Source organism: Cucumis sativus, chromosome 3, assembly GCF_000004075.3.
Source record: "Cucumis sativus cultivar 9930 chromosome 3, Cucumber_9930_V3, whole genome shotgun sequence".
NCBI classification, from domain to species: Eukaryota; Viridiplantae; Streptophyta; class Magnoliopsida; order Cucurbitales; family Cucurbitaceae; genus Cucumis; species Cucumis sativus.
In genome coordinates, this window is record NC_026657.2 from 36,520,315 (window position 1) to 36,541,548 (window position 21,234).

Sequence of the window (21,234 nt, forward strand, 5' to 3'; positions counted from 1 at the left end):
TCATAAACAATATATTTAAGGTGATTGTCATTTTGTGTGTGTTGTTCATTAGAATATATCAATGATAAGTTTCTATCCCGATAGACTTAAAGAAAGTTGAATTTATTTTCATGAAAAGTAATAAAAGAAATTCATAGTTTATTTGCTGTGTTTTTAATGTTGTCGATAAGTGTCTATCAGTGTTAGAAGAAAATTAAAAGTATTTTCTTGGAATGTGTGTATTGTTATATTGTTTTTTATATAGATTTACATCACCCATAGACTTGAAGAAAGTTGAATTTTTTCTATGAAAAGTAAGAAAATAAATATAGTTTCAATGCTATTTTTCTTTTGTATGTTGTTGATTAGTGTCTATCAATAATGTATTAGGTACAATATTTTTCTCCCTAAAAAAGACTAATTCCAAAACTAACTTCTTTTAGGATCATTTGTAAATACATAACAATAAGACTCAAACTATTGGTAATAGACCATATCACTTATAGAAGTCGATTGGTAATATAAAGATGTGAATCATATTGGATTCGAGTTCTAGGAATAATTGCAAATATAACAATTAGATTCAAAGTATTAACACGCACAAAAACATTTTAAAAAAAAACATTAAAAATATAGCAAAATCTGTCGCAGTCTACGAATGACAAAAATATATCAATGATAAACCATGTTACAAATATTGGTCTATCACCAATAGACTTCGTTATATTTAATTTGCATTTTTCTTTTTCTTTTTTTGAAAAAAATGGTTATGTACATTTGATTACTAAAAATTGTTATACATGATCATAACTCAAACTTTTACCGTCTTACTTAATTGAACTATACAATCTTTGTATTAATTTTTTCAATGATCTAATAATCTCTCACCGAGTATAAAATTTAAAGAATTTTTTTTAAAAATAGTAGATTTTACAAAATATTTACAAGCTATAGCAAATTCTATCACTTGATAGTCATTGATATGATATAGTGATAGAAGACTATGAATAATAGAATCCAACATTTTGTTATAGCGTATAAATACTTTAATTTATTTTGCTATTTTAAAAAATGTCTCAAATTTAAATATATGCTTACAGTGAATATTTAAAAAAAATATGTGAAAGAAGAAATGACATCACTTTGTTTGAAAAACGACCTCACAAATTAAACAAAAAAAGTAAAGAAATTAAAAGAAAATTATGATAACACATGAACTTTATAAAGTGAAAAAACTCGAATAAAAAAATTCACAAAATAGAAAAAATTTATAAATTAAAAAATGAACATTTTTAAAATAATAAAATAAATTAAAATATTTATCAAGTGAAATTCTGAATTCTATCTCTTCATAATTATCCATATGTATTATTGATAGAATCTGAAAATTTTAATATATGTCATAAATATTTTGTCAAATTTATATATTTAATAATTTTTTGTTAAAAAAATATTTTTAAAAATAAAAAATTAACAAACACCTTTAAAAAAAATTTACTACTCACGGTGTGTTTGGTTGAGATTCTAAAATGTTTAATTTTGTAAAAAAAATCTATTGGAGAAATCTTTAAAAACTAAATTCACATATAAACACTCGTAAAAAAGTTTAACTAAGAACCAAGTGTTTAAAATAAAATGTATTATTGAAAAATATTTTGTTTTTAATTGAATTGAATATTTAATGAAGGTTCTATTTTCACAATTTATGGTTAAAAAAATATACAATTACTACGACACTTAATTGTTTTGTTCTATTTTTCACACACAATTGTTTTAGAAAAATAACTCTTAAACATTTTGTTCTATTTTTCACACTCACATTAACCATTTTCTCTTTTTCAGTGGTTTGAGAATTGTAGTCCATGTTCACGATTATAAAAGAGAACATGCAACCAGCTAGTCCACGAGTACTAAAATAAGTCGTGTAGGAGCTCCACTGTTTAAGCTTCACATGCCTGCCACATAACAGATTTTGTGGGAGGGTATTTCTGCACAATGAATAAATAACTTCCTTTGAAGATTGTGAAGAACACTTCCATTCCTTCATTTTTCCCGAAATTCTTCCGTTTTCTCCTGTTTTAAAGATATATATATATATATATGTTTTGGCCCCAAGTGTTCATAAAAGTGTGGAGGAAGAAATTGAGATTAGCTAATTTGGTTGTGTTGGAATTGGAAGAAAAGGATGTTGATTGGATGAAGGAGAGATTGGGAAATTTGAATGTTAGGATTGGAAATTTTTTTTTCCAATTTGGCTCTTAGGGTTCTTCAATTGGGTGAAATGGAGAGATGAGTTTGAAAGCATTGAAGATGGGAATCCATCTACATCTGAGGTATGTTTGAGAATTTCTCTGTTTTTTATACTCTATATTTCATCTTTTTATTTACCTTAAATTCTTATATGGGTGGAAATCTTCAGTGCTTGATTTCTTTGATTCTTTTGGTTTTTGAGCAAATTTAAGAGCTGGGTTTTGTTTAATTTCCATAGATATATGAGATGTTGGTTATTCATCTTCCTTCTCTCTTTTTATCAAACCTCATCTCCATCACTTTTTCCTTTCTCTCACCTTTTTTCATTCTGATATACAAAGAAGAAGGAAAACTAAAACTTCATTTTGTTAAACAATATTAATTAATGGCAAAACAAAAGCAAGAAAACGACAGTTGTACTTGATTGACTTCACAGCACCGATAAATGATTACTCAACAACTAAAATTATCTTTTTTTAAAGAAAAGTAGGGTCGTTCATTCAAGGCTATCAGGATGCCACGGTCATTCATTCAAGGCCATCACTATGCGACGCTCTCTCTCTTCTCTTTTCATTTTTTCTCTACCAGTGGAGAAGGGGGTTACCATTCTGATCCTATAAACGTTGACTGCATTGCTTTATCACATTCATCCGTCTTAGTCAGATTATCGATCCACGAAATTGAAATGGAACATCCCGAAATACCATCCATTGGAGTCATTTCGTCATATCTCTACAGCTTTGGAGCTGGTTTCTTCCTTTTGGTTCTCTCGTTTCTTTTTGTTTTGAAGAAGGCTACTGCCCGTAAACGCAAAGAACCTCCTGAAGTAGCCGGCGGATGGCCGATAATCGGTCATCTACGACTTCTCAAAAGTGATTCACAACTCCCTCATCAAACCTTAGGAGCCTTGGCTGATAAATATGGACCAATATTCCGCATCCGAGTCGGTGCTCAACCAACTCTTATTATTAGCAGTTCAGAGTTAGCTAAAGAGTGTCACACAACCCTTGATTCAATTGTCTCCTCTCACCCCAAAAGTGTGGCAGGAAAGCTGTTAGGCTATAACTATGCGGCATTTGGGACCAGGCCTTATGATTCTTTTTATCGTCGTATGCGTAAAATTGTAGCTTCCGAGGTGCTTTCGAACCGCCGTCTAGAGTTACAAAGAGATGTTAGAGTTTCTGAGGTGAAGAAGGCTTTGAAGGAGGTTTTCAACCAATGGACAAAGAGAGAGGAAGGGTCAAATCATATATTGGTTGATGTGGAAGAGTTGATTGGGAATATTAACTTGAAAGTGGTTCTGATGATGGTTTCTGGTAAACGGTTCCTTGGTGGTTCTGGTGAGGTTGAGGAGATGAAACGATATCGTAAAGTGATGAGAGATTTCTTGGATTTGTTGGGGAAGTTTGTGGTGGGAGATTCCATCCCTTTTCTGAGATGGTTGGATGTTGGTGGATATGAGAAGGCCATGAAGATAACTTCAAAAGAATTGGACTCTCTTTTGGAGGAATGGCTTGAAGATCATCGTCGGAAGAGAAACTCAGGTGCCATCGATGGTGAACATGGCGACTTGATGGATGTATTGCTTTCCAATCTTGAAGGGATGGATCTTGGGGGCTACGACGCCAATACAGTCAATAAAGCCACTTGTACGGTAATGCACAGTTCTCACTTTTCTATTCCATCTAAATACTTTCGATTTTGTGTGTGATAAGAGTGGAATGCATAAAAATAATTCCATATAGTATTGTTCAGTATTGTTGATTTCAAAAACTTAACCAAAATCTTCACAACGACAGAGCATAATAACTGGGGGAACTGACACTGTAACAATAAGTCTGGCATGGGCCGTCTCCTTATTGCTTAATAATAGGGAGGTACTAAGAAGGGCACAAGAGGAGCTAGACATTCATGTAGGAAACAAAAGGCTAGTGGACGAATTAGACATAAGCAAGTTGGTGTATCTCCAAGCTGTAGTGAATGAGACATTGCGGTTGTACCCTCCTGGACCTTTGTCGGGTGTTCGGGTGTTCAGTGAGGATTGCATAGTCGGAGGCTACAACATCGCAGGCGGCACGCACCTCATTACAAACCTCTGGAAGATACATACAAACCCCGAGGTTTGGGCTGAACCTTTGGAGTTCAAGCCTGAGAGGTTTCTCAACAGAAACAAGCAGCTGGATGTGAAGGGTCAAAGATTTGAATTTCTCCCGTTTGGTTGTGGAAGAAGATCTTGCCCTGGAATGAACCTTGGGATTCAAATGACACAGTTGATGCTGGCAAGTCTGATTCATTCGTTCGAACTTAACACTCGTTCTGATGAACCAGTGGACATGGCTGCTAGCTTTGGAATTGCAATGTACAGAACCAACCCTCTTGAAGTTCTCGTCAAACCACGCCTTCTTGCTAGTGCTTATGTATGATCGTAGCAGAATCCACATTGTATTTTCGCTCAATTCTTGAATCTTAATTAATATGTATCCATGTCATTTATTATAAGGCAATCATTTAACTTTTGGTGTGATGAACATAGTTTTTTAGAAAATATCCTTAGTGGGATGACTTGTCTCAAAGTGCATGGGACATTTGTTATTCTGCAAATGCACAATTTGTCCTCCCTCTTCTCCATTGTAACGATCGGTAATGATTGTGTTTGTGACTAGAGAGGGAGCACAAATTGACGGACAACTGTATGATGTCGATAATTATTTTAGAAATAATAATTAAGTATAAAGTAATTATTTAAAAATAAAATAAAAAAAGTTATTTTATTTGATATTTGAAGAAAAAAATTCTTAGGGCTTTGGCCCAGGATCGGAGTGGGGTTCACGTTTGGCCTGCTCGTTTAGCAAAACCAAGGATTAGAGTTATTCTAATAGAGTTTTAACCACTATACCCTTGGGTGTTTTATTACACTTTAGACCTAATGTTCTAAATTTTTCATACATGTCTTAATGTACTTCCGCTTTACACATATGTAGAGCCCAAACCACTAAATTACTCATTTTTATTATTAATAATATATTTTAAAAAAATAAATAAAGGAAAGTAGATCATGATTAAGATTTACGGTATGTGATTAATTATATTATGATAATATTATAATCAAAATCATCCTTCAATTATTTTTTTTTGTGATTTTGTTCAGAAATAATTTCCTCCGTTCGATCTATTATATATTTCACGTAATTTAATAATTTTTGATATATAAGGATTATGTTTCATTAAATTTGGATTGATTTCATATATTGGAAGTTAATTTGTAAAATCTTATCAAACTGTTTTTGATTTAAATAAATTATTATATACCCTTATATACTTAACATAATATTAGATAACAACTTATGTGTGCATATTTTAATTTGTATTTTAATTTTTAACAAATTTTACATGATGTGAAAGTACAAATTTATATCAATACAATTAGGAAAATGCATTGTTAATGATATTTTATATATATTGTACAATATATAATTTATTATGTGCCTACTACTTATAGATATATTATGTGTGTGATTCTCAATGTTTAATGCTTAGTGATATTTAATATATATGGTAACATATATGAAATATTATGTATTTTGCTGTTTAATTATATATTATGTGTGTGATGCTTAATGCGTAGTGATATATAATATATACTGTAAACTTTATGATATTTTTGATGTTGTACGTTCGCATGGTGCACCATTGATCCTAAAAGTGAATAAGTGGTCTAGAGTCTAGAAACTTAAAAAGGAAGTTCATTAACCGCACAGTAGTATTAAATAAGAAAGAAAAAAAAGTTCATTATATATTGTATACTGTATTACATCATTTAAGAAAGAAAATTAATAACATGAAACAATTAGTTGAAAGAGATGACTATCATGATATTCAACAATTTTGGTCATACTTGGCAAAAAATAATAGAACTATATGTGTTACTACTTACGTATTATTTTAAATATTTAGGTGTATATGTCACAACACAATTGTTTTAAATATGAGGATTCTTGCTTTCTTTGATGGCAAAGTTTCCTCAGTTTTGTTAGTGATCCACAAATGTAAAAAAAAAAAAAAAAAAAAAACTATTTTTCCATGAATAAAAAACATCGATAATATATTAGTTGACGACAATGACCATCAAATTTGTTAGGAGAGATGAATTTTCTTGATTTGCAATGGTTATCAAAAAAATTAATATATTTGTTTTGGATTTTTTTTTATGGATATAGGGTTTCTTGATGGATAAAGACAACAAAAAAATCATGGGCAAGATCCATCAACAAAAAATGATATATTGATGGGCATTGCCCATTAAGAAAAAACTATTTTTCATGAAGCATGAAATTCGTACCTTCCTTAGCGGTTTCAAAACACGATATGCATCTATAATATTCTTAAATCGTTACTACTTTTTTCAATTATTATTTTATATTAATAAAAAATACAACATCACCTTTTTTTAAAAAAATAACTGCTGTAATTATATTTAAGTTGAAATAGGTTACTTATCAAAATCAAATTAATGATTGTGTTCCACCTCAATAATTTGAATTAAAAGATTGTAATTTAGGATTTTTAAAATTGGTAGAAGGGACAACCTGAGTTTAGCTTAACTCGTACCTATGTGTATTTATAAATTTAGAATTATTTATGACATGTTTTAGTCGACATTTTTTTGACATGTTTTACAAATAAAAAAAAGCCAAATTCGTAGTAGTGAACTAGAAGGGTTTGGGTTTTTTTTTTTCTGTGTAATTTTTGTTGACTCCATTAGAGAGAGAAAAGAAAAAGAAAAGCTATTTCTGGAGAAATTTGAGTGTGGTATATTTGAGAATCTGAGTTGATGATTAAACTGGAATTCGAAGTTAATCTGTGATGGTAATTTCCATCATGTTAACAGGAAATTTCTTGGCTGATCCATCTATTTTTTCTTCTGTGAAAATGTGTGAAATGGTTTAATGTTTCGAAATGTACGGTATTCGCCCATATTTGTTCCATTGTTTGAAGAAGAAAGCCATGTTAATTTGAAGATTTTTGTGGTTTTCATGCTTTTTCATTTGATCCGGCATTCACTGGGGAATGAGTAATTTCTAGAGTGCTGTCTATTTTGAGAACTTGGGGTTGCTGAGGATGTTTTTGGTTAAATGTCATCCATTTTAAAGAAGCTGTTGATGGAGGACAGTATGGAAGTGAAGCAAGAACGGGCGGTGAGGCTGTTACTCGAGACGATCTTGCCGGAGTGTGAATTTACGGTTATTCATTGTATCGCCGCCGTGTGATGATGGCGGAGGAAGTAAATTAATGGAGGTCTTAACTCAATTGTTCTATTGGATGTTAATAAAAATAAATTCTAAATTTTAGAATTATGTTTTTAAGGTGTTTGATGCCTATGATGTAATATTGTAATGTAAGAAATTATATAAAAATCTCTATTTTTTTTTTTTTTTTATCGATTCTACTTTTCATTCGGGATAAAACTCATTTACTTAAATTTCGTGTGAAATCCAACAATAGACCAATATAGTATATAATTCAAAAGAATAAAATTCAATAGATATCTATGCACAATAAATAATTGATGACAATGATAAATAAAATAAAGGAATAACCGTAAATATATCAATTAGATTCAAAATAATAAAGTATATAATAATATTTAAATTTTTTTTGTAAATATAGTAAAATCTATCAAATTTATCAATGATAGACCAATATTGACTGTCTATCAATAATAGAAGTCATGAATATATTTTGCTATATTTGTAATTTTTTTAAAATGTTGTTATATACTTAATTGTTATTTCTAAAATTGTCACCATTTATAATTACCTTAAATTAAAATAAACTTTATGTAGAAAGTTGAAGACATTTTCAAAATATATGATATAAAAATAGAAATAAAAGTTAATAGAACCAAAAGATCATTTTTTAAATGGTATATGTAACACGACCCAACTTTTTATATTAAGTTGATGTCATTACCACTAAAACAAATAAAGAATTTTTATTTAAAATAAAATAAAATACTAAATTTTAAAAGAAACACGATAAATATTTATTTATAAAATGTAAGTAGAGTGGGTAAAGAAAATATTAGATAAAATACTAGTTCGGCCCCTATTCGAAATAGATAGAAAATATCTAAAAGTATTCATGAGTTCTGACGTAAATCAAATGTTGAAAACATAAACTTGAAAGAAAACATAAATTGTCCCCTATGGCGAACTACAACCATTTCTTGTCATTCGTCAGCTTATTTTTACCTCTACCTTTGCCTCCACTACTAGTCCCGTTACGTGTCTGTTAACTACGTGTCTTAACTTCCCGCTGCTACTACTACTTAATAATAATAATAATTTATTGCGAGTGAGATCCACTTTTCCAATTTGACAAAAAAAAAAAAAAAAAACCATTGTTTTGAAAATACCCCTTTTTCCAATTTGTTTTAAAAACAACCCTTTTTTTTTCAATTGTCTCCTATAATGGTCCATATCATTGATTTAAAATTAAATTTCAAAACCATTTTTTCTTCTCCCTGACGAACTAATTAATGATATCTTAGATGAGGGATAACCAATTTCGCAACTGCTAATATCTTCACCATTATCATTGGGGCTTCCCACAGGCATCGCCATGGCAGATCACATAATTTCTCCATATGGTATCAACATCTCCATAGTTGGATTACTCTTCCTCTTCCCTATTCTCATCTTCTCATATTATATTATTCTAATTCTCAAGAACAAAGCTACAACATTACCTCATAAACTCCGATCGCAACCCCCTGAAGTAGCGGGCGGATGGCCGATCATTGGCCATCTACTCCTCCTCAGAACTCACTCTATGCTCCCCCACGAAACCTTTGGAGCATTGGCCGACAAATATGGCCCGATATTCCTAATCCGACTCGGCGTCCATCCAACTCTGGTCATAAACAATTGGGAAATCGCCAAAGAATGCTACACAACTCTTGATTCAATCGTCTCATCCCGACCCAAGACTTCAATTCAAAAGGAATTAAGCTACAACTTCGCCGGGTTTGGGTTCAGGCCAAAGTACGATGCTTTTTACCGAAACATGCGTAAAATGGCAGTCTCCGAAGTGCTTTCGAATAGCCGTCTGGAAATACAGAGAGATATGAGAGTTTATGAGGTGAACAGAGGAGTGAAGGAGATATACAACTCATGGACAGAGTACAGAAATGAGGATTTAATTGCTGTCGATTTGGATGAATGGATTGGGAATATTAATTTGAATGTGATTTTGAGGATGGTTTGTGGGAAGCGGATGGCTGAGGGGTCGGAGATGGAACGATGTCGGAAAGCGATGAGGGGGTTTTTTGAATTGGCAGGTCAGGTAACGGTGGGAGATGCGATTCCATTTCTAAAATTTTTGGATTTGGGTGGTTATTTGAAGACGACTAAGGAAGTTTTTAAGGAATTGGATTGTATCATGGAGGAATGGCTTGAAGAACATCGTCAGAAGAAGAGAGACGCCGGCGCCAGTGCTGGTGCCGCGGAGAAGGGTCTCATGGGTGTGATGCCTTTGCTTCTCAAAGGGATGGAGCTTGATGGGTATGATGCTGATACTGTCGTTAAAGCCACTTGCCTGGTATGCTATTAACACTTATTTATTCATGAGCTATCACTATATATACATTCGAAAAAATTACAAAAACACAGTTTAGGTTTTCCTTTCAAAAGTGAAACACTTTTAAAGACTTATGATTTTGTTGTGATCCTCTCCAAGATTTCATCCCCGCTGGGATGCATTTTACTATGTTCATAAAAACTTGGGACAAATTTCTGATACACAAAATTACATGAAATCTCGAGGATGATCTAAATCGATTGAGATTGCTCGAGAAAAACAAAATCGTAAGTTTTTGAAAAGTGTCCTACTAATTTTGAAATGCAAAACTTAAATGGTATTGTTTTTGTCATTTTGATATATTTTGTAAATATTTTTGTTCATTTAATGTTTGAAAAATCTCACAAATAAGATCTGTAAGATGTTTATTTTAGAATTATTATTCTCATAATAATCAACCAGCTGATAATATAAATTTGAGATATTGTGTAACACAACTTCTCTATCATACATTTAGCCATAAAATCTGTCAATAACCTTGGCAACTGTATTTAAAGAATTTCTTTTCTTTTATGGTAGACACTTATTTCTGGAGGAACCGATACAATGACAGTAACTATAACATGGGCAATCTCATTGTTACTTAACAACCAAGATGCATTAAGAAGAGTACAAGAGGAGTTAGACATCCATGTTGGAAACAAAAGACTAGTGAATGAATCAGACATAAACAAGCTAGTGTATCTTCAAGCTGTAATCAAAGAGACATTAAGGTTGTACCCAGCAGGGCCATTGTCTGGGGCTCGAGAGGTAACCGAGGATTGCACAATTGGAGGCTACAATGTGGCGTCAGGCACACACCTTATCACAAACATTTGGAAGATTCAGAGGGACCCTCGAGTTTGGACAGAGCCTTCAAAGTTCAAACCGGAGAGGTTTCTTAGTAGCCATAACTATGACTACATGGATGTGAAGGGCCAACATTTTGAATTGTCTCCATTTGGTTATGGAAGAAGGGTCTGCCCTGGGTTAGGTATTAGCCTTATGATGACGCCATTGGTGTTGGCTAGTTTGATTCATTCGTTTGATGTTACAACTTATGATGATGAACCAGTGGACATGGCTGCAAACCTTGGGCTCACCATGCGCAGAGTCAAACCTCTTCATGTTCTCGTTAAGCCGCGTCTCCTAGCTACTGCTTATGCATAATCTCAGGCAACTTTAACTTGTACTGCTTTTGTAGTCTCTATGCATCACCTCCAATTCAACCACGAAGAAAAACGTTTTAAAGTATATTTTAAAAGAAAATTTTAGCACAAGTCAACCTATAATCGATCAATAGCTGTATGCCAACTTAGAATATAGTATTATGAGATGAATAAACTTGTAGAGTGGAATAAAAATAAATGTAATAATTATAGTTTATGCTAAAGTTTTTGATGGTAGGATGGTTTGTCTGAACAAAATTGATAATAAAAATCAATGTTATTGCAGCCTCAATCTTACCAAATTTATAAACAAACTCTACAATTTTTAAATGCAAGGTGGATATTTGAACTCGAAATCTCTTGTTCATAGATACATACATGTGTCGGTTGATCTAATCTCATATTGACCAAACTTCTATAGATTTTAAAAACACTAAATTACAAACTTTTAATTAAACTCATTAAATTTGAACATAATAACTAATTTAATTTTAATAAAGTCACTTATTTCAATTTAATTATAATTATATCAGTTAACTTTTAAAATAATAATAATATATTATTGATTAATAAAGAGTAATAATTGAAAATTGTGAATTTTTTTTCTTGATGGACCTAGATCTCTTTTTGGTATTTGTCCATCAAGAAACCCTTCCATAATAGGCCTCGTTCATCAAGAAAACATAACTAACTTGATGGCCATTGCTAGTCAACTAATATATTTTTCTTAATGTTTATTGTCCATCGAAAAATAGTTTTTTTGACGTTTGTGGACCATCAACAAAACTAAGTGAACTTTTCCTATCAAGGAAATCAAGAATATATCTTTTTACGTTTTTTTCGTATTTCTTCAACAAAATAAGGGAACTTTTCTTGACATACATGACCGTCAAGATAAACATATTTTTCTTGATGGTCTTTTGCCATGAGCATCAAGAAATCAAAATTTGTGTGCGTCAAGAAAACCAAATTTGTGGTAGTGTAAGATGGATAATGTGACTCATATGGATGACTGATATGCAATGGCTAATATGTTATAACGCAGGATATATTAATCATATGATAAGAATGTTATGATTGACATTCATGCCATGTCATGTTATTTATGATATGCTAAATGCTATGAACTGTGGTATTCTATTAACTTTATCTATTAAGATCGTACCCATATGACTGTCCCTCGGGATCACCACAATTTTTATAACTGTGTGAGTTCAACGAGACCACCAGTCTGTCATGATATGTTTTATGAGTGGTCTGACTCACTTACAACTTGAATCTCTTACGCGTTTCTTCAAGTTCGTTGAAGACCAATTTCTCTTAGGTGTTCCTTCAAGTTCACCGAAGACTAGTTTCTCTTAGGTGTTCCTCAGAATTCACCAAAGACCATGTGTTCCTACAAGATCATTAGATAGCGTGTGTTTGGAAGCACGATAGTTTTTGGGTACTTCTTTACTGAACCCTAATGGAAAGTTAGGAGACACCTAGTGGGACTATTAGTGGATTACTGAGTATATGTTTATACTCACTCTTTCTATGTTTAATTTTTCAGGCAGAGGTAGAGGTAGATGAAAGCTGGTGGAAAAGAAGTGACTGTGACTTACCATAGGGAATATTGTATGTTTACAGTATTTTTAGTTGAGTTTATCGAACTCGTGAATTATTTCGATGTTATTTTCTTTAAAAGTTAGATAGGGCTCAAAATAGAACTAAATTTTCTAGTATTTATTTCTATCTTTCTAAATTATGAGTTACAAACGAGTATTTAAAATTCTTTATTTAAGAACTTGGTTTCCTCGTTCTCATTTAAATGAAGTCAAATTGTTATTTATTTTAGTACTAATGACCTTAGCTTAGTATATAAAGAGTTGGATCGTTACGAAAATATTATCGGGTTGTACTTATATTAGTCGACCATATTGGTTTAGATAACTAACTTATGTGATTTAAAATGTACAGCTGCAAATATTAACAAATATACAAAAAAAAAAAAAATCATAATCTATCTATGATGGACAAGGATAGATAACTACCTACATATATCTATATCTTGATAAACACATGTGATTGTTTATTGCAGACTACCATGAATAGACTAGTATTTTGTGAAAAACAGCCAATAAATTTTTTAAAATTTTATTGTGTTAAAAGTCTTCTTTATGTTTGAATTTTATGGTTTGTTGATTTGAGAGACTTTCAATTGTACCACATACTTTGTAGAATAAAATGAAATAAAGATGCTTGCTTGGTTAATATAATTTTCATATGTTGTGGGCAATTCAGGAATTTCCTTGTCTTGTTTTCAAGAGTAACATAAATACTCATGTATGGTCACATCTTCTTTTATCACACTCTCATCACTAAATAAAGTATATAAAATATTTTTAAAAAAGAAGTGTAAGAAAAGGGTGTTGAGTGAACAATTTTGCTTCTAAGTAGATCCCTCTTTTCTCAATTCAACTTAAGAAATGATACAGACCAGAATTTCTACAATTGATGTCATGAATTCCCATTGCTAGAGGGCAAAAAGATACCTCTTTTCTCAGCTTCAGGTCTTCCTCCGGTTGTTTATGCTTGTATAGAAATCATGTTATATATATTATGATATTTACACTGATTTTGATTAAGGACTATGGTTCTATACTTGTAAATTATTCAAACTTGATTGAAAATGATGAATATTACAAAGTGTATTGTAGCGTATATATATTAAAGTGTCGACCATTTGTTTCTATATGTGTGTTATGTATTATAACATTATTGTCATTCAAATGGTTCGTGTAGTGGCAGAGCGACAAGGAGAACAGAAAAAAATTGTTGTAATTAAAGAACTTGCAACAGGAAATAAATGCCATAATATATGAATTTGTTACATTCTATAATTGTCGTCAATATTAAAACAATGACATTTCTGTTATAAAAAACCTGTCACGATTGTCCTATATTTGACAGAAAAATATCATCAATAACAAAACAATGACATTTAATTTTATAAAGCTGTCATGATTGGCTTATATTTAACAGGAAATTTTTTCATAAAATACGAATTCGTGACATTTTTTAACTGTCGTCAATTTCGAAAAGATGACATTTCTTTTTATAAAAACTGTCCCGATTGACATATCCTTGACATTTAGAAAATGTCATAATTAACGAATTTGCGACATTTTTTTAACTGTCGTTAATATGCAAATGATGACAATTATTGGTTGTCATAATATAAAATATGACAGTTTTCGAAAACTGTCATAGAAGAACTTTCCATGACTCCCAACTGTAAATAACTGTCACATATTTTATTTGTGATAGAAAATAAATATCGTCGTAGACCATTTTTGTTGTATTGTTTATTTGTATGTTATGAGGTTTAAGTAAAGTTGTAAAAATTATTTGGTTCTATTGAAATTGAAATTTATTAAATAATTTAGATGTTATTTAATTAAATTGAATAGAGAATATTTGATATTTGGAAAAGATAACTATTTTTGGAAGATAAAAGTTAATTTGATGAGAGATTTATTTGAGGAAATAGAAAGTGAATTTTATTTAATTAGATGAAAAAGTAAAGTTAATTGTATAATAAAATATAATTATAATCGTTGAAAAATAAGATAATTAATGAAGACATATATGGTTGATTTGATTGGACGAGAAAATATGATGGATTTAATTAAGAGAATAATTGTTTAAATAAATATATACGTTTATTATATATTTTGGTGAGAGAATAATAATAATAATAATAAAGTACTATTATTATGATTATTTATGGTTATAAATGCCTAAGATTTTATGCATATAAAAAATTTATTATTGAGGAAAAATAATGAGAATTAAAATATATGTATATATTGGTATTATATATATATAAGAAAAAGGAAAAGAAAAAGAAAATAATAATGATAAATATTATTATTGTTTGGGTCTATAAATAGCATTATTCGAATGCTTAATTGAGAAGAGAGAGAAAAAAAGGAGAGAAAACGTTATTCATCTTCTTCACTAAGACAAAGCTAGGGATGCAATCTTGAAGATTTAAATGACGAATGTTTTCTATCAAGGTTAAATTGGTTTTAACATCAATTTTGGATAAGTTAATTTGTGAGAATTTTTTTAGGATGACTAATTGTTAATTCTATTAATTAAGATACTTAAAATTTCTCTTATGATTAAGATTGAATTAATTGGAAATTTTTTACTATCAGCAAATGACTATTTTTAGCTAATCTCGAGGTAAGAGATTCTACTACTGATCTTTCGAAACAAAATTAAGAGTTTGCATGTATTTTTCATTATGTATTGATGTAACTAAGGTGTATAATGTGACAGATATGGATGATTGATATAAATAGCTACCATAGATGATCGATATGTTATGACTTATTTATTATGACTGATATGACTGAGACATGTTATGATACATGATATATTAATCACATGATAAAGACATTATAATTGATATTCATGTCATGTTATGTTGTTTATGTTATGCTACATGTTATGGACTGTGGTCTTATATTAACTTTGTCTATTAGGGTCATACCCATATATATGGGTGTCCCTTGGGATCACCACCTTTTTATGGCTGTGTGAGTTTGACGAGAGCACTAGTATATGTTTTATGAGTGGTCTGATGGGGTCACTTACAACCCGATTCTCTTTTGCGTTCTTTCGGGTCGTCAAAGACTAATTTCTCTTAAGTGTTCCTTCGGGTCATCGAAAACCAATTTCTCTTAGGCGTTCCTTCGAGTCGTCAAAGACAGTTTCTCTTAGGCGTTCATTTTGTTAGTCGAAGACCAATTCCTCTTAGGTGTTCCTTCGGGTCACCAAAGACCAGTTTCTCTTAGGTGTTTCTTCGGGACTATCGAAAATCAGATGTGTTCCTACAGATTCTCAAGATAGCGTGTGTTTGAAAGCACAATAGTTATGAGGTTTTTCCTCATCGAGCCCCAATGGAAAGTTAACAAACATCTAGTGGGACTAGTAGTGGGTTCCTTACTAGGTATATTTTATATACTCACTATTTCCTATATTTAATATTTTAGGCAAAGGTAGAGGATTCGAAAAGCTGGCGAGCGACAGGAAGGATATGTGACATGTCATATGGGGACACCGTTCTGCTTCCGCGTTTATGTATAACTTTTTCAGTATTTTCTTTTTAGACATGTTTATTTTATTTTAAAAAAATTTGTTACCCGTGTGGGTCATGTTTTCACAGTATTTTACTGAATTTGCAAATTTTATGTTTTTCGAATATTTATTTAATAAAAATTTCGTTAAAATCTTAGTTTTCCTCTCTTCAAGAAAGTGTCTTTTGTTATTTATTTTTAAAGTAATGACATCAATTTAGTATAAAAAGTTGGATCGTTTTATCACATGTTGAGTTAGATGAGGTACGGGTTGAGTTAACTGATTTTTTGGGTTTGTACATGTGATTAAGACTTATTTGTGATTATGAAGTAGGAATTTTTTATGTGATTAAGACTTATTTGTGATTATGAAGTAGGAATTTTTTTGTTGTAGCTACCATTCTGAAATTTTATGTAAAAATAATATAGGTGAATTTTTTGAATTGTTCATATGGAGGGGGAGGGGTTGGAGTTGATTGGTACACTTAAGAACACCTACCATATTGTTGATTGGTATACTTTTGAGATTAGATTTATTATAGCTAGATAGTTTTGGAATTAGTTAGTTAATTAGGATGTTGAGTTGAATTCGTGACAATCTCATGAAATTATTTATATTACTTTTGTAAATGATATGAAATATTTATATATATGTAAAGTTTTGGAAATGATTATAATATATATGGTGAAAGGTTTTATTTATATATGTTCAAGTTTTGAAACTATATTTGATGAATATCGTCGTTCATATATATTTTAAAAATTGTTGTTGGACTACTATACAGGATTGTGGGAGCACAATACAAGAAAAAAATATAATTGACTTACAATTGTTTAAAAAAAGTTTGAAACATGCATGACAATTTATAAATGTCATAAAAAAATACATTTTGACAGTATTAAAATATCATAAACAAGTGCATTTTTTATGGTTTTTCAATGTCATAAACAATCAATTTATTGACGATTATTAAATGTCAGGAACACTCATACTTTTGAGAGTTTTTAAATGTCATAAACACCTATATACTTGACGGTTTTTAAATGTCATGAACACTCATACTCTTGACTATTTTAAACTATGATGAAAACTTATACTCTTGATGTTTTTTAATTGTCATGAAAATTTATATACTTGAAGTTTATAACACGTCAACGTTCACTATTCTTTACGTTTTTATCAACCATCAAAAACTTCGGCTTTCTTAGCTTCAGTGACAGTTTTAAACCGTCAAGAATAATCATTCTCGACCATTTAAAAATGTAAAGAGAGTCTATTGTGTGAATATTTCATAATTAATAATTAAATTATCAACTAATTAATTACGAGTCTGTAGAACATGAATCACAGAAAATTTCAGTTGGTTTCAATATCTAAAGGAATAAAATGAAATTAAAGTGTTTCATCACTTTCTAAAAAAGTTTAAAAATATTATACATAAAGTTAGCTTTCTCATCATAAAATGAGTCTAATTTTTCATATATATTGATATTGTAAGTGTTTAAATAACATTTTGTTTTTCTTTTCAAGGTATTTTTGAAATCCAGAATTATGTGGACAAGATGCAGTTGACGTAACTCTATTTTTGTGATGAAAATTCATGTTGTTTTGCTAAATCTTCAACATGCAAGCAGAAAATGCTATACCCTATCATAATCTTTTGAGCCAATAATTCACTCAAAACAGAGTTAACCAAAGGCTGGGGCCTTATGGCCATGGGGAAGGGCCTACCCAAATATTGACAGCACTTCCCATTTCAACGAACAGAACAGTTAAAAATTAACTTGTGGCCTCAATTCACCACTTGTTTGATCAAATCTTTGATGATATTATGGATGAAAGTGACTCGTCTATTTATTATTCAACCTCATTTAATTGCCACAAGAAAATAAGATATCCCATACGCAACAACCTTAGTGAATTTAATTAGTCTACGTCTAAAGTTGAAATAAGTTGGTTTATCAGACGAACTATATAGTATTAAGATTGTCTTATAATCTATTTTTAGGATAACAAAAAACAATCCCAAAACTGGCCAGTTATTCAATACTTCATTTGTAAGTAATTATTTTAAAATATAACTAATTTTTTTAGATTTTCTCTACAAATATTTGGGTGTAATGTAAATTGACGTCCGTCCTTTAAACTATTATTTGTAAAACATCAATGTGATATGTTAGGTATATGTGAAAATATGACTACTAGTTTAGATTTCTAGATTTAAATTTACTTCATCATATTATATACATAATATAGTATTTAAATTAAATTATAGACAAAAACATGAACTGATGTTGAAGCAGTCAAAGGCAGCTAACTTAATTAGCTAGGTTGGTTTTCACATAAGGGTAAGGATAATGCGTACGTGAAACAACAAACACATGTTTCAACAATTTAAATGCTTTTATGCTTTATTTTATTTATTTTCACATAGCTCTCAATGCATATTTATTTTAGAAAAATTATTATAAACGACACGTTTATTGAAAATATTTACAAAATGTAGCAAAATTTTAAATTCTATCAATGATAAATACGGATAGACATTGACAAACTTCTATAAATGTCTATAGATGTCATGCATGCATCGATAAAAAATGATAGAAATTTATCGTCTTTATAATTAATAAAATTTGAAAATGGTTCTATTTATAAACAGTTTGATTCAATTTTTCAATATTTGAAATTGCTCCTATTTATTTTAAAAATTAATTTACAATAAAAAACAATTCATTTATCCTTTACTATAAAAGAACTAATTATAGATAAAAATATTGATAAAGAAACACATTATATACGAAAATATATATCCATTGCACATTATAATAAAATACATTACGGAATTTAAAAAAAAAGCTAGAGGACGGAAAAGTATTTAATTAAAAAAGGTTATCCAGACAGTTTTAAAATATCATAAACATTTAAATGGTTTTTAACTGTCATAAAAATTTATACTCTTAATGGTTTTTAAAACGTCAACGTTCACTATTCTTGACGTTTTTATCAACCGTCAAGAATTTTGGTTTTTCTGACGTTGGCTTCAATGACAATTTTAAAACCGTCAAGAATAGTGATTCTTGACAGTTTAAAAGCGTCAAGAGAGCCTGTATTTGTAATAGTGTTCCCTCTTTGAATAACTATACGGGCTCTCATGTCATCCTCTCTTTCCCAAGTAGCTTTTTTGACCTCGTGGTTTTGCCAAAAAACTTTAACTAGTGCAATTCCTTAATTACGAAGCAATTTAACCTCTCTTGCCAAAATCTCAACTGGTTGCTCCTTATAGCTCCAGTTCTCACTAAATTGCAATGACTCATAATCGACTATATGTGTTGGATCTGTCACATATTTCCTCAGCATCGAGACATGAAATAAATCATGAATTGTAGATAAAGAAGGAGACAATGCCAAACGGTAAGCTACAGGGCCAATCCTCTCAAGAATCTCAAATGACTCTACAAATCATGGACTTAGATTTCCCTTCTTCTTAAACCTCATAACACCCTTCATAGGTGCTACCTTTAGAAAAACCATGTCTCCATAGATCAAACTCAAGATCTATACGTCATAAATCGGCGTAACTCTTCTGTCTCCTATGCGCTGTTAACATGCAGGTTCTAATCTTTTGTATGACCTCATTGGTGGTTTGAACTAGCTCGGGGCCTAACATCCTCTATTCACCAACTTCACCTCAACGAACAGGGATCTACAACACTTACCATATAAAGCTTCAAAGCGTGTCATGCAAATGGCAGTCTGATAGCTATTATTACAAGCGAACTCCATAAAATGCAAATGGGAGTCCCAAGGGGTGTTATCAAACATCAATTTCACTAAGCATCAGAAACTCAAACAATAGAAAGAAGAATGAGAAAAACAAACATTTCTTTTTTACAAAGGACGAAGTTGTAATCCTTTAGATGAAGAAGCTCGCTCCTCCACAAGAAGAAAAACTTGAATACTTCCCTACCTTGCGCCAAATGTATGAAGAGTTTGAAGAGGACAAAGCTGGAAGCTGGAATCGAATCGTTTCTGCAAATGACGAAGCTGGAATCATTACAGATTTGAAAAGTTTGAAGGGTTTGAAGAATCTTTTTCAGTGAACCTCTTTTTGTTCAACGTTTGAATGCTTGAAGGGTTTGAAAGATGTGAAATTCTTTCTTTCAAACCGGAGAGCACAACAGATAGTTGATACTCAACTCACTTTCCCTCTTCCATAATTGGAGAACTTTTTTTTTCATATATATACTTTTTCTATTTTATCAATTTAAATTTAAAATTTTTATTTATTCAAAGTAAACCTTTAACTTCGCTATTCTTTTGGCCCACAAATATAGTAAAGTAACATCAACTTCAGCCCAAACTAAAACACATCGAAGCAAATCTAGATCAGATAGAGCTCGAGGTTCTCGACGAGGTTGACTTTCCAATTCAATCGAAGCAAATTTAATTTTTTTTAATATCCTTTATTTAATGCCATAAGTTTGTGATATTTAAAAGGGGCTTTTGCAAAAATAGCAAAGAAATTTCTAAATTTGCAAAAGTAGAAAATTTAAAAGATAGTCTTTCCAATAACCGTCTCTGATATCATTAATTAATTATCATAATTGCCATATTTGCCATGTTCAGAAAAAAAGGTGCTATGGACTAATTTTTAATTATTTTTTTGTTATATTTAAAAACCATTATAAAATACTAAAGTTTGAAAATTGGCATTTTTCCAATAAAAAAAAACATTTTTACAAATTTGACATTTCTTTCACACTCACTTTAATCTCATATTTGTGGTAGTTGTTTCTATTAGAGTTCCCTACTTGTCTGTCATGCATATAGGTATTCAAAAAGTATTTTAAGAAGCGTACCCTACTTGTCATGCATATAGGTATTCAAAAGATTATGTAAGAAGCTACCACAATATACTTGATAGTGTTGAATTGTTAATAAATGTATGAGAGAAGGAAACAACAAAAATATTAGTTATAAACATATATATATATATATAGGAATCTCTAGATCTCTCAGACTTATTATCCAAAGGTTGGCCATATCAACTAGAAATCAAAAGAACAATATAAATATATAATAATTCGGA

The 21,234-nt window shown here is 30.6% G+C and overlaps 2 protein-coding genes across 3 annotated transcripts; both read left to right on the plus strand.

Moving 5' to 3' along the window:
- Positions 1-1,890: 1,890 nt before the first annotated feature.
- On the plus strand, positions 1,891-4,823 carry LOC101208814 (cytochrome P450 CYP82D47). Of its 2 annotated transcripts, none has more exons than XM_031883321.1 (3): positions 1,891-2,312; positions 2,712-3,883; positions 4,029-4,823. In XM_031883321.1, the coding sequence occupies exons 2-3, from the start codon at positions 2,744-2,746 to the stop codon at positions 4,650-4,652; spliced, it is 1,764 nt and encodes a 587-aa protein (XP_031739181.1). In that variant the 5' UTR covers positions 1,891-2,312; positions 2,712-2,743; the 3' UTR covers positions 4,653-4,823. The 2 variants fall into 2 exon arrangements, with proteins under 2 accessions (XP_031739181.1, XP_004147805.2); XM_004147757.3 differs by having other exon boundaries at positions 2,717-3,883.
- Positions 4,824-8,743: 3,920 nt separating this feature from the next.
- On the plus strand, positions 8,744-11,307 carry LOC101213692 (cytochrome P450 CYP82D47). Its single transcript, XM_004147777.3, has 2 exons — positions 8,744-9,828; positions 10,387-11,307. The coding sequence occupies exons 1-2, from the start codon at positions 8,851-8,853 to the stop codon at positions 11,014-11,016; spliced, it is 1,608 nt and encodes a 535-aa protein (XP_004147825.1). The 5' UTR covers positions 8,744-8,850; the 3' UTR covers positions 11,017-11,307.
- Positions 11,308-21,234: the final 9,927 nt, after the last annotated feature.

Excerpts from the sequence above, each read along its gene's own strand:
- LOC101208814 (XM_031883321.1), top strand. The coding sequence starts at position 2,744 with ATGCCACGGTCATTCATTCAAGGCCATCACTATGCGACGCTCTCTCTC. Across the intron at positions 3,884-4,028 it reads TCAATAAAGCCACTTGTACG|AGCATAATAACTGGGGGAAC; the intron begins GTAATGCACAGT and ends TCACAACGACAG.
- LOC101213692 (XM_004147777.3), top strand. The coding sequence starts at position 8,851 with ATGGCAGATCACATAATTTCTCCATATGGTATCAACATCTCCATAGTT. Across the intron at positions 9,829-10,386 it reads TCGTTAAAGCCACTTGCCTG|ACACTTATTTCTGGAGGAAC; the intron begins GTATGCTATTAA and ends CTTTTATGGTAG.